The 14,073-nt window shown below is 34.5% G+C and overlaps 1 protein-coding gene and 1 non-coding gene across 3 annotated transcripts in view; both read left to right on the top strand.

Annotated features, from left to right (window-relative positions):
* The window catches only part of HBS1L (HBS1 like translational GTPase), a 91,251-nt gene that overhangs the window by 1,675 nt on the left and 75,503 nt on the right, over positions 1–14,073 (top strand). For both annotated transcript variants that reach the window (XM_076002933.1, XM_076002932.1), the window contains exons 2-4: positions 2,226–2,291; positions 9,928–10,056; positions 13,358–13,552. In XM_076002933.1, the coding sequence (XP_075859048.1) occupies positions 2,226–2,291; positions 9,928–10,056; positions 13,358–13,552 (390 nt within the window). The remainder of the gene's footprint in view (positions 1–2,225; positions 2,292–9,927; positions 10,057–13,357; positions 13,553–14,073) is intronic.
* On the top strand, positions 12,141–12,249 carry LOC142871209 (U6 spliceosomal RNA). The gene has a single exon (XR_012919473.1). It is a non-coding gene; the product is annotated as a U6 spliceosomal RNA (small nuclear RNA).

A 14,073-nucleotide genomic window follows, 5' to 3' on the forward strand; every position in this document is an offset into this window, starting at 1 on the left:
GATTTCTATGTGAAGGAATGCTTCATGGAGGGAAGGGACTAGGTCTGAGGGAGTGAGTGCTAAATATCACCTTGGCCACCTGAGGTCAGATTGTCATGTTGTGTTTCTTTTGAACAATTGGTGACATCATAACCAAGCTGTTCCTGTAACATAGGAGGTTCACTCACTGTTCCTACTTATAAAAATTCTACTCATTTTCAGGGTCCAGTTTATTTCTCTTCTTTCCAGTTAGGGACTCTTCTTCTCCCTTGGACTCTCAGAATAATATTATAATTTAAAAATTCTCAAAAGTAATTAATAATACAACCTCTTTAGAGAGGGTTTGTGTTTTAAAATCTATTGGTTCCTCTCTTTAACTTTGTTTTTCTCTGTAATATATAGTCTTTATGTGGCTGCCTCAGCTACTTATTTAAAAGCCCAGGAAGGCAAAAATCCATACTTTAATTTTATATTTACTCTAGTAGCTGCCACAATGTTATTTACATGCAGTAAATACTCCAAAATTTTATTGAGGAAACAAACCACTTTAGAAAGATCCTAGGAAAGAATTCTCTTCAACTTTTTATATTTTGTTGGCACTTTAGGGTCAATTTCAGTATTGAAAAACTGACCAAGTAAAAAAAGGTTCATGTTGTCTTTAAATATTTTATTCGTGAATGGCCCTAAATTACGTATTAACTCATGATTGTGATCTAATAATTTATTGAATGTTATACTATAACAATAATATGTTACTATTTTTATCTATAGTAGCATTTATGTAATCTTGCTCTGCCTTAAGCATTTGGTGTCAGCTTTTGACCATGCTGTTCTTGATGCATGCATACCCTCAGAAAATAGCTAACTCTGTCTTTAGAATTGGTTTGGATATTGTGGGGATCTTTCTCTGCCATCTCACTCCCAATTCTTGTTTTGTTGTTTGTGTGTGTTCCCAAATTGCTCTGTATTTCTCATGTTGAGTACTTTTCACATGGTTTTATAATTGCCCATTTTCTTGTCTATTCCTTGTCAGATTTTAGGTTTGGAAAGAGCTGAACAGTGAGCTGGTGTCTCTAATAGACCCTGGTATGGTGTTAGTATTTGTTGAATGAATGAGTAAATACATTTATGTAAATATATTTATATTTCTTGTGGGTTTTTAGTTTTAATTAGTTTGTTTATTCATTTATAACAAAACAAATATTAATTTAGTGCCAAATATTATTATGTGCCAGGTAGTTGGCTAAACCAAGTCTTACCCTGAAGAAGTTGATGGGCTCATGGAGTGAAATAGGTGTAGTGCTTTGAAGACAATATTGTAAATTGGAGGAGTGTGCTAGAAGATAAAGGTGGGAGGGGAGCTTGGTGTTTTTACCCAGAGTGGTCAGAGAAGACTTCTGCAAAGAGGTGATGTTTGAGCCGAAACCTTAGCTAGGAGAAAGAAATACCCTTAGGAAAAAATGGGCAAGGAGCATATTCCAGTCAGTAGGTAGTGAGCACAAGGGAGTTTAGGGTGGTTTATTAGAGGTTACCTAGCTCTACATGAAGAAAAATTACTTTCATGATCTGTGTGTGCTAGTCTGTACTTTGGTTATAGTGGGCACTTGGAGAAAAAAATGGATAGAAGGTTTCTTTCAGATTTTTGTCAACACTGGAAAGACAATTCAAATATGTTGTCTACAGCAGCGGTCCCCAACCATTTTGGCACCAGGGACTGGATTCATGGAAGACAATTTTTCCTGGAGTGAAGGCTGGGGGTTGCGGAGCTCAGGTGGTGATGTGAGCTATGGGGAGTGGCTGTAAATACAGATGAAGCTTTGCTTCCTTGCCCACAGCTTACCTCGTGCGGTGCAGCCATATTATTTCATGGAAGACAATTTTTCCGTGAACGGCAAGGGCGGGGGGAGGCAGAGGCAACCCCTGGCCTGGTTCCTAACAGGCCACAGACTGCTACCAGGCTGTGGCCCTGGGGTTGGGAACTGTAGGTCTGTAGGATTATTATTTTTCAATCACATTAGGTGAAAACTTGGAAAAACTCAAAACCCAATTAGCTTAAAAACTCAAGAACCATGTATGTTTTCATAAATATAAAATGTTAGTAAATTACTTGCTTTGTGGGTGAAATTCTTAGAATTTTTTTGAAAAGTAGATATTCCAGGTTTTGATGAATAATTTTGGAGAGAACTCAAATACATCAATATAAAAAGAACTTGTAAATGAATTTATCTCTTTTGTTTTTATTTTAGATTTTGAAGATGATGATCTCTATGGCCAGTCTGTAGAGGATGATTATTGTATTTCTCCATCAACAGGTGAATTTTAGTATTCCATTAGACTATAATATGTAACATTTAAAAAGATAATTGTATGTTACTTTTTAAAGGTATATAAAATAATTTCTTTACCCATAAATGAAATAGTTTTGATTCCATCATTTGGTTTTAAACAATTTCAAGAAAACTCTGAAGACTGTGGTTTTTCCAATATTCTTTGCAACATACAGTTATCAAAATATACTAAAACAGTGATTTAGTCAATAATGGAATTCTAAAGCCTCTGGAGTCAGGCAGCAGTTAATTTTATATTCTTGAGTATTTGTTTGATATTAGAAACATTGAGTTTTTATGTATAGACTTCCATTTATTTATTTATGATATCCTTCAGAAATGATTCCCTTTATATAGTACTTTATCTGCTGTTAAACAGTTTGGTAACAAACCAAATACATATACTTCAGACTTTTGATGGAGCCACAGAGGGATTAGAGTTCAAGTTTTTGTATGATTCCGCATTAGAGCTGCATCTTTTAGCTCACGTACCTAAAGATTTCTTCTCTACCACCTTATAAGGAAGAGATTGATATATTTTTTTGGCAAAGACTGAGTCTTTGATCCCAATCTTTCTCTCATTTCTCTAATGATACATTTGTCTTTAAATTTCAGCCTACTATATATACAATTGGTTAAAGTCCCCTGCTAAATTTTAGTATGGCATATAGGAGGGGTACAATTTACCAGTAATTAGGTATTGTATAAATATAATTCATAAAACTCATTTTCCACAAGTTTAAAGGATAATATAATTAACATTTCCATCAAAATCCTCTGCTGTGATCTGAATGTTTGTGTCTAAATTCATATGTTGAGGCTGGGTACGGTGGCTCACGCCTGTAATCCTAGCACTCTGAGAGGCCGAGGCGGGCAGATCGCCCAACATCAGATCAAAACCAGCCTGAGCAAGAGTGAGATCCCGTCTCTACTAAAAATAGAAAGAAATTAATTGGCCAACTAAAAATATATAGAAAACAGTAGCCGGGCATGGTGGTGCATGCCTGTAGTCCCAGCTACTCAGGAGACTGAGGCAATAGGATCGCTTGAGCCCAGTTTGAGGTTGCTGTGAGCTAGGCTGATGCTGCGGCACTGTAGCCCAGACAACAAAGTGAGACTCTGTCTCAAAAAAAAACCCCAAAAAACTCACATGTTGAAATACTTACCATTCCCGAAGGTGATGGCATTAGGAGGTAGGGTGTTTGGGAGGTGATTAGGTAATGAGAGCAGATCCCTCCTAAATAGGATTTATGCCCTTAAAAAAGAGGCCCTCAGGAGACTCCTTCACCCTTCTGCCATGGACACTGCAAGTAGGTGCTGTCTGTGAGCCTTAAAGCAGGCCTTCATCAGACACAGAGTCTGCCTTGATCTTTGACTTCCCAGCCTCTGAATGTGAGAAATAAATTTCTGTTGTTTCAAAGCTGCCTGGTTTATGGTATTTTGTTATAGCAGCCTGCATGGACTAAGACATCCTCTTTGTCTTAATTACGTTATAGTCTGCTGGCCTGTCCTATAAAGTGTACCTGCTTTAATCCCATTTTTACCCTCTGAAAACTAAATATGTTCCTTCTGACTTTTATAATTTGCTTTTCTTTATAAAGGTGAGGGTGCTCCAGAAGTTGTCTCATCCTGTCTACTCTGTCACCTTTTTTTCTTGTTACATGTTATTCTGAAACGCATCTTGCTGTCTATTTGTAGGCATGTTCTTCAGGTTAAGTACTTTTCTCATTTAGCTAATCATGGCCTCTCTTCTTTAATAGTTCACTATTATAAGTCAATATTCTGTTAGGAGATAGAAATTGCACCATTTTACCAGAGAATTTAATATGAAAAGTTGTTAACCAGATATTACAGAACAAAAAAAATTCAAAAAGGGCAACCAAAATTTTGAGAAGGTAGTAACTTCAAGAAGCATTTGCCATTCCTAGTGCTTATGGGAACAAATGGACAAGGTTGAAACCGATGTTTTAGAAGCTTGTGAGGGCTGCTTGGAGCTGGAACTTATACCATGTCGAGAGGGTTCTTTTGCCACTTTGCCTCTCTCTGAAGTTTATAGGAGGGACTGTGAACTGGGACTCAGACCTCTGGGGAGGGAGGCACTGTGTGACTGATGCTGGTGCCTCTGAAGAGACCCTTTGAAGCTGGGATTCAGTCTTTTTAAGAGGGGATTCCAGCCTACTGACTAGTCATGGTGTCTGGGGAGCGAAGAGGCAAGTTGAAGCTGTTTCTCAGAGTTTTGGAAAAACTGAAAATGGATATTAATTGCTATTTACTCTAACAAACTGCTTCTGCAAGGTGAAGTGTTGCTAGGATGACACTGACTGGAACAAGAAGCAAAAAGGAAAGGAGTATGTGCCTTCCTTCTTCAGTCTTCTAGTCTTCCTTTAGCATCTCCTTCCCTGATCCTAAGAGGGAGCCAGGTGTCAAAGAAGAAATGTGCTTTGTAGAGACTTCACCCCAGCATCACAAAATTGAGTAAAGAATGGTAGGTTAGAAGTTGAGAAATGGCCTAATTCCTTTAAATCTCCTTATTCAGAGCTTCAAAAGAAGACATTTTATAGGGATTTAGTAATAAAACAGATTTCACATTTTCCAAGGTACCTCCTAGGCACTTGCTCTTTGGGGCTCCTACAATTCAGCATCACAGTTGACTAGGTAATTTAAATTTTAGGGATGATAATAAAGTGATGTCTGGTAGCACTAGCCTCATCACTCACATTCTAATAAGCACAATAGAGAGCATGGCATGTTCATGGAACTGAGATGATTATGTGGGTATAATGTTAAATTTGAGTTTTAAAATGTACATGGTAGAGAGTGGATTAAAGGTGCTACTTGAATGTATGTAGGTAGACTAGATAGGAAACTATTACATGTATGTATCTAAAGGACATGAGGTTATTTTGGGATGGTGTTCTCAAAGTATGGTCCCTGAACCGTTGGCAGCATTTGAGAGTTTATTAGAAATGCAATATTAGAGGACCCACCCAAGAGTCAGAAACTTTGGAAGTGAGGCACAGCAGCTGTTTTAACAAGTCCACTAGGGTATGCTATGATATGCATTGAGAACCGTTTGTGTAGGGCAAGAGTAATAGCATTGGGTTTCCAGGTAAAGAAAAAATTTACAGGAGTTGAGGTTTATAGGATTTGGAAGTTGTTGGATGTAGCTTGCTTAAGAGTAGAACCCTTCATAGAGAGAAGTATTACTGAAAGATACCCTAGTATTAGAGGTTAATGTAGTCATTTATCTAGGCTTACCTGGATAAATAACTTTATCTTGAGTAATGAGCTATAGTACACATGGTCAGATCTTCAGAGAGTGTTTTTCTGAGATATGCATTTATGGCTTGGCTTTCTTGACAGGGTCAAAGTTTATCTGTGTGTTTCTCATAGCTCTTGATGTGTGTCTTGCATGTGTTTGTGTTCAATAGGGTTTGACTCTGAGTTACTTTTGTACACACCAAGAAGTCAACCAACATTATCAAAGCCGGAGATAGTTGAACAGTTTTGAGTTTCTTCTGTGACAAACTGGTATTTTTTAACAAAAGCATATGACTTTGGATTTTTGATTTTTCAAAACATTTAAAAAATAGCAGTAACAACAGATCAGAAACTTACTTTCTTCCTTAGGGGTATATTTTCTAAGTAATTTTATTAAAAAATGAATAGTTTTAGAAGAATACTTTCTTTTCTTAAAAAAGTGGCTCATGTTGTGGAAGAGCCAGCCAATCATGCTTATGGTATAATGAAATCTGATAATTGAATGACTTTGCCAATTAATAGGAATTTCTCTCTAAAATTCACTAGCACATGTATATTTTTTTGAATTCTATTAAGCTCAGTTTTCTTGATGGAAAGGCATTTTCTAAATGTTAACTTTTAAAATTTCATTTAGAAAGATTAATTTTGATACTGAGTATTGAATCTATCTTGAAAGAGTGCAAAAGAGCCTATACATTAAACTTTATTTCAATATTATGTATTTTGTTTCAACTAATATGATTAGATATAATCTTTATTTGGTTCATTCCAATTTAACACTTTTATTGAGCATCAATTTATGTGTAAGAAAAACCCTATTCTAATAAATTTATAAATTAGTTTGGTATAACGTAGCTTGTTTAAAGTCTTGTTTAAATAGCTCGCTACAGTAGTATGGTGAGTAAATAAAAAACTCCTGACTAAAGGAATCTGGGAAGGCTTCTGGAAGGAGGTGTGGGATTGGGGCTGGTAAATTTGTAACCAAGAATGGCATTCCAGTTACAAGAAACAACATTGCTTAAGCAGTGTCCTCTAAGTGAGGCTTGTTTTGGGAGACTCCCAGGATTAGTGCAAATTGAAGCGGGAAAAAGGGCTAGAAAGGGAAATGGGAACCAAATTGTGGAAGACAGTTTTTAATTTTGTGTTTTTAGTGTCCATTTATTGGAGGTTTCTGAGTAAGGAGGGTAGTATTTTGGGCAGGTAACTGATAATGTTCTGCAAAGTGGACTACAGTTGGGGCAGAAGAAAGGGGAAACTTGTAGGCCTGTATTTCCTAACCTTCTGTGATGTGAATCAGCTGGGAGTGGTTCTTAATAATACAAATTTCCTGCTCCATTCCAGTACCCCTTAATCATGGGAAGGAGTGTAGAAAGCTTTATCTTTAATGAGTGCCTCACGTGATTTTTATTTTAAGGTGTTTAGGGAATAATTTTAAATAGCTTTTGGAGTAAGGTTTTGAGTTCTTTTAACTTTTATGTTTATCAAACTATCTTAAATTTAAAAAATTACTGTGGGCGTCCATTTTTTCAGAAAGCACTTCCATCAAAGTTTGTGATTTGAAATTTTAGGGAATAACATTCTGTATTTATCCATTTTCTCACTATTGCATTTTTCTCCATTTTTACTGTATCTCTTGCCTTTTGGGCTGTTATTTCAATTTCAAAGATTTGGACTACTTTTTCTCCCCTAGTTGCTATTTTTATTTTTGCTGGAGGAGTTTTCCTACCCTTTGTCCCTCCCAGGCAAACCCAAGCATTACTACTGTCAAAAGAGGCCACAGTATAGGTTTCTAAGTTGGATTTATGTGTGTGTGTGTGGGTGAGGCGATGGTTGGGTGGTAGGTGTGTGTGTGGGGGGCGGTAGTAGGAAAACCCCGCAGGTAAAAGTCACTCCTAGGAGGTAGAGTAGAAGCCTGTACATTGAGAACTTCCTCTTCCCTGTCAAGATTTTCTAGTGAAACTTGTTGAGGGAAGCATCTGATTTCATGCCTCACTTAGTTTTTTAATTTGTTTTACGTTTCTTCCTCACAGTTCATATATATGAGAGGAAGTTGGGGAAAGTATTTGTTACTTTTAGGCTAAACTGAATATAGTTTATTAAAGCCAAGAAAGCAATTTGTAAATCACCAGGCAGAAAATAGCCAATTTGTATTTTTTAGTAGTCCCACATTTCATTAAATTTAAGATGCTGTGGATTGTAAGGCATATTATTTCATGGACTGCTTTAAAACAAAAGGCTGCCAATCCAAGTATTATGTAATGCTAAGATGCCATTTGACTATAAGCCACATCTCTAATTCTGAGATTTTTAACATGTGAAAAAAACATGGTCCTCCTAAAGAATTTATGAAATAGGATCTCTCTTTCTGCTGTTTAGCCATGCTGACTATTAATATAACACCAGCATTATGGTCTCCTTGCACAAGAGGGGGCAAATTAAGGATCACACGATATAATATGTGCATTCCTGAAAAATTTTGTGGTCTTTAAAATCATATACTAAAAATAACAGTTTAAGGGGAAAAAATAGGATCAGTACTGACCACTCAGCCTATAGAGTACTAATAAAAATAGTAGTCATCTTAGTAAAAATGCTCACACATTTAATAAGATGCATTATCTTCCTACTTTAGTAAATACTACTAAATACTTTAGTAAACACAGGACTTTCCATTAAAAAAAGGTGAAAGCTTGATAGAAGGAGATGTAAGAAAGGGTTAAAACTAATGAAGTGTTGCAAAAGCAAAATTTTCACAGATCTTGAAGATCTTCTCACAGTAAGGTCTCTCAAAACAGAGTATGTGGTCAAACTTAGCCAAGAGGAAGAATGTGGGGATATGTGGCATTACAGTACAGTTACAGTGTGATATTCCTCTATGGTTGGTGTTAGTGTATCTTCATTGTATCTGTTGCTGTTATGTGGTGTGATACAAAATATTGAAGTATTGGAAGAAAAGTTTCATAACCTAAAGGATCTTCAATGTTACACCCTCACTGTTCTGCTATTTACTAGTTAGTGTGAACTAATTTATGTTAAGGAAACATGCATTATAGTCGATTAGATTCAGTTATCGCAACTGCTCTGTATTTCTCTTATTCTATTTTCCTGTTTCAAGGTTTCTTCCACTTCTTCAGCTTTTCTTATGTTCTTACCTCCTTTATTATAACTGCTCCAATCTTCATTGATTACTTAATATTCTATGCTTCCACAGCGTACTTGTTATCAGTATTACTCATTTGGCTTTTAAAATATGTCATTACATTTTTCTTCTTTGTCTTCCCTGCTAATCTTTAAGGCCATTGACTTACACAATGATTAGAACGCACCTGTGCTGTGGCCTTCTGAGTTGTAAATGTTATACATAGGCCATAGCTTTATATTTTTGTGTTATCTATAAATCTTGAATGTAGTTTTTTAAAAATAATGTCCTCTAATAACATGAACAAAAATCAATGGACTTAACATGTTTTGTGCTTTTACAGAAAGCTAGATAACGTAAACTCCCTAATAATACCTTGCCTTTTGATATTATATTAATGTTTCTTTCATTCTTTAATTGTATTCCTTCATAATTGAACAGTCTCCAGGATTGAGTTATGTGGCCATCCAGTAGAGGTGGAAGCATCAATACTTTGGACATGCCTTATATTTTCTCCTTTGTTCACTTGCATTTCATATATGATACTTAGGCATGTATTGGCACCTTGACAATCTATCTTTCCTTTCTTTAATGAAATATATAATACCCAGTTATATATATCGAGTGATGACATTGCCACTATTGCAGTGTAGCACAGATATCTGAAAGTCAAAGTTGGGTATATGATACTAGTTTATAATGCTAGTATATGATTGAAATTATGAGTTATTCAAAGATTAAGGCCTATGTTTTCAGTGAACTCTTGGATTCAGGCAAAATTATCAGTTCTTGGGAAGTGAAAATTAATCTTGTGTTTTCTTAATTATGCAAATTATTATTTGATACATGGCTTGAAATATTTGTATGAAAGAAGAGAAAATTTCAGGGAACACAGAATAGTAGGCAAGGATGAGGTATTAGAAAAAGTAGTTTTTGCAAACCATGAAGAAAGTAAGTTCAGTAGAATGGTCTTAGAGATTTGGGAAAGAAGAAAGAACATTACAAGAGATTAATAAATAGTAAGGACATTTGGGCATTTGAGCAGGATTTGGGGTATGATATGTTTTGTCTTAGATTGGTTTTTGTTTCATCTATTTTTATGGAATGTGGGTAACTGTAGGTGGTAGATCAGAATCTTTAACTTTTGCTTTAACTTTTGTAATAAAAAGATAAATGGGAAATGGCCATACTACAGCATTTTTTGATCATTTTGTATTCTAGCTGCTCAGTTTATTTACTCACGACGTGACAAACCTTCTGTTGTTGAGCCTGTAGAAGAATATGATTATGAAGATCTAAGAGAGTCTTCCAATTCTCTTTCAAACCATCAGCTAAGTGCAATTGATCAAGGTATAGCAAAAAATAGTGTATCTGTGTTTCTTACCTGAAAATGATTAATAACCAAATACACCAGAATTTATCAATTTTATCGTGATTGTTCATAACAGTGACTATAACTAATGATAAAAACGTATCTTATATCTTCAGGAAAAATTTGTTGTATTAAGTATATTGTGTGAAATGTGTATATATCTGTATGGCTGAAAAGTTGATTTTATGGGTATTGTTTAGTAACTAGAATTTTTGATTGAACTATTCTTTCATTTTTTCCATAGGAGATAAACTCCAGTGATTTGTTATAGGAACTTTTTAAGACTACTGTTTAGTAAACTCTGTGTAGAGCTTATGATTAGAATACAGAAACTCCTTTACTTAGGAAGATGTTAGGTTCCAAACGGTTTAAAAAAAAACAGTTGAAGTCTAAAGTAGCACTATACAAGTGTCCTGATTGTTTATTATCTGTGTAAATTAAGTTTCAAGATAGAACCTGTAAATGGTAATGACGTTGGTTCTGAATTTGCTTTTCAACACTCTTAAACATTTTAACAAAGACACTTATATTTTGGCTTTCTTCTTTTATAAAAAAGTTTCACACATGACATTGCTCAAGCCACAGATTGATAGCAGAACTAAATGGCCAGGTAAACCAGTAATGTCATCTGTTGATAGTGAGCAGGGCTGAGCCAATTTGTTTTTTGTCTGGAGTGTGGCTTTGTTCTATAAATGTTTTGAAATCGAAAATTTATACTAATTAATTTGAAAAAAAAGTTTATGAATCTGGGAGCTGATCATTGAATGAATCAGTGAAATATATACCAGCTGCTAACAAATTGAGAAAAATGGAGAGAAAGCATAAATATACAAAATTAGAAAGCAGAAAGGCAAACAACAGGTGCAGAAGAAATAAAAAGAATTTATCAACTCTGCAAATACATTTGAAAATCTGGATAAAAATGTGAAGATGAGAAGTCGTGTGAAATTCTCAATAGTATTTAATTGTATTTTTAAAGAAAGTGTTATAGTTAACATTGTGGGTTGAGAGAGTAGGAGTAGAGTAGAAGTCTGGTCCTTCTAATATGCTTCAGTAGACAGTGATAAAGGAGTTATGAAATTCAAAGTTATGCTTGAGAAGGAAAGTTAATCATTCCAACCTGACACATGTAAGTAATTGCATGATGACAATAATAATGATTGTAGCGAACTTTTACTAAATACTCTCCAGATACTGTGCTACATACTGTTTAAGAATTAGCATCTTTAATCTTGACAACCTTATGAGGTAGGGCAGTTGTCCTCCTTTTGCAGGGGAAGAAAATGAGACACTTGCCTGAGATTGTACCAGCTAGTAAGTGGCATTAGGATGTGAACCAAGCCAGCTTAATTCCATAACTTCTGCTTTTAACCCCCTTACTATACTGCCTCTTTGTGTATGTGTAGAAAATAGTTCCTGTAATTAGAAGAGGCCTTGATGCTAGTTATGCTGTGTATTCTGTTCCAGTTTCAGTAATCTATGTATTTTTCAGACAGGTATTATTTTTCCAGTATAGCTTACTAGCCTTTTAAAATTAATACTGGTCGGGTGTTGTGCCTCATGCCTGTAATCCTAGCACTCTGGGAGGCCGAGACGGGTGGATTGCTCAAGGTCAGGAGTTCGAAACCATCCTGAGCAAGAGCGAGACCCCGTCTCTACTATAAATAGAAATTAATTGGTCAACTAATATATATAGAAAAATTAGCCAGGCATGGTGGTGCATGCCTGTAGTCCCAGCTACTCGTGAGGCTGAGGCAGGAGGATCGCTTGAGCCCAGGAGTTTGAGGTTGCTGTGAACTAGGCTGATGCCACGGCACTAACTCTAGCTTGGGCAATAAAGCGAGAGATACTATGTCAAAAAAAATAATAATAAAAATAAAATAAAATAAATCTTGGATTGAATCAAAGTAGAATTGCTCAAATATTTGAGGAATTTATTTTTAATAATTAAAAAATAGAGCAATGGAAAAAAGTATCAAATAATTTTTTTTTTAAGAAGGAGATTGCCAGTAGTCTCCTTGTTCAACAAGTAAGTATGTAAAATTAAATATAAATGCATTTTGTGCTTAATTTGGCAGCACATATACTAAAATTGGAATGATTCAAAGAAGATTAGCATGGTTTCTGTGCACAAGGATGACACACAAATTTGTGAAGCATTACATATTTTTTGTACCCCCTTAATATTTTGAAATTAAAAAAATTTCATTCTATGCAATGGTTTTGTGGAGTACAGAGTCTGAAAACCTCAGTTCTATTTTGATTATTGCTAATTTAGTACTGCCATAGTTTTCAATCTCATTTTTATAAGTTAGAATTTGCCTGATATATCTAGCACATATATATCTAGTGCATAGTGTTATGAGGATTACAAAATGAATACATATATAAGTATTGTGAAAATTGTCAAGTGTTATGCAAGTATAAATGAATATATTCATTTTTATTTATTGGCCCCTAGATACCAGGACCTATTTTAGGATCTAGGGTTACAAAGTTTTGGCTTTTGTGGATTTTGTATCACTAATAAATATTAATAATTACTTTTTAAAGATAACAGTTATCAGAAAATTAAAATCCATAAACAGTTTAGATAATTCCAGGTTTAAATTTTTTATTTTTAAAATGAACATCCTCCTCTTAATCTACTGGATGTCCTTATTTTTATGGCATTTTTATATTAGGTTATCTTGCCCATTTTTTAGAAGTCATTAGGAAAGATTTAGTTGGCTGGGAAAAACTGAAGTTAACCTAAAAGAAAACTTAAAGTAGTAATTCAAGAAATGTAAGAAATAGACGTAGTGATTAACTGGGTTCACTAACAAGTTAGAAATAGTCCCACACTCTCTCCTCCCTTTCTGTACATGTCTAAAATGATCAGTGCAGATATAGTCATCCTTGATGACTGCAAATAGGTATTAGTATATATCGTGCAATTTACATTTTTTTCAAGCATTAGTCAATATTATTCAAGAGACTTTTATCATCATCATTGACTGAAAATAGCTATTGTATATATAATTTACACTTTTTAAAATCTTTAGTCATTATTATTCAGGAGACATGTATTCTAGTGATTTCTTAATTAATGAAATTGTACCTGTGGTAAGGGAAGATAGGTATATTACAGATAAAAATATGATCATTATACATAATTTTCACCAAGGAGAAAGAAGAGTTGAATATTCTAGTATAGTTTCAAATCTTTTATCAGTTTTGAAGATTGAGTGTTCTTTCTTGGCATTATTTAGAATAGCTTTTGATCATCGTTTGTTTTAGCTCGCCTTTATTCATGCCTGGATCACATGAGAGAGGTACTTGGAGATGCTGTGCCAGATGAAATATTGATTGAAGCAGTTCTGAAGAACAAGTTTGATGTGCAGAAGGCTTTGTCAGTGGTTCTGGAACAAGATAACATGCAGAATTTGAAAGACAAGAGTGAGGGAACAATGTCTACAGGAAGGATAGAAAAAGGTATGCCTATACTTGTTCTCTTTTAGTTGTTTTACGTAGTGTTTAAAGAGAGGCTTTAATTTGCTCAAGCTTTTAAGAAAAAATTTAAGTTGTTTGAGCTATTAAGAAAATCTTGCATGTTACAGTTAACTCTTTATTATTATTAGTTGGTCTTCTAGTTTGTGAATTTTTAAGATGTATGTTCTGTTACACCTTGGTTTTTGGTTATTTCACTACTCATTTTCATATCTAATAGAATGTAGTGGAAATAAAATCAGATAAAACAACACAAGACATTTTTTTCTTCTTGCTAATAGCTTAGAGAGCTTTTTAGTTATTGTTTTTTAACTTTAATGAAATAGGGTAGTCAATATCCTATTATAGTCAGCCAATTAATGTTAAAAATCCCTTTGCCCTTATATTATAAATATGTATTAATAAAATTCCATTTTATTTAAATATCATTAAATATAAGTATCATAATTATACTATTTTTTGCATTTTATAGGCAGATATTTAATTTCAAATTTGTAGGATTTGGT

This window comes from Microcebus murinus, chromosome 5 (assembly GCF_040939455.1).
Source record: "Microcebus murinus isolate Inina chromosome 5, M.murinus_Inina_mat1.0, whole genome shotgun sequence".
NCBI lineage: Eukaryota > Metazoa > Chordata > Mammalia > Primates > Cheirogaleidae > Microcebus > Microcebus murinus.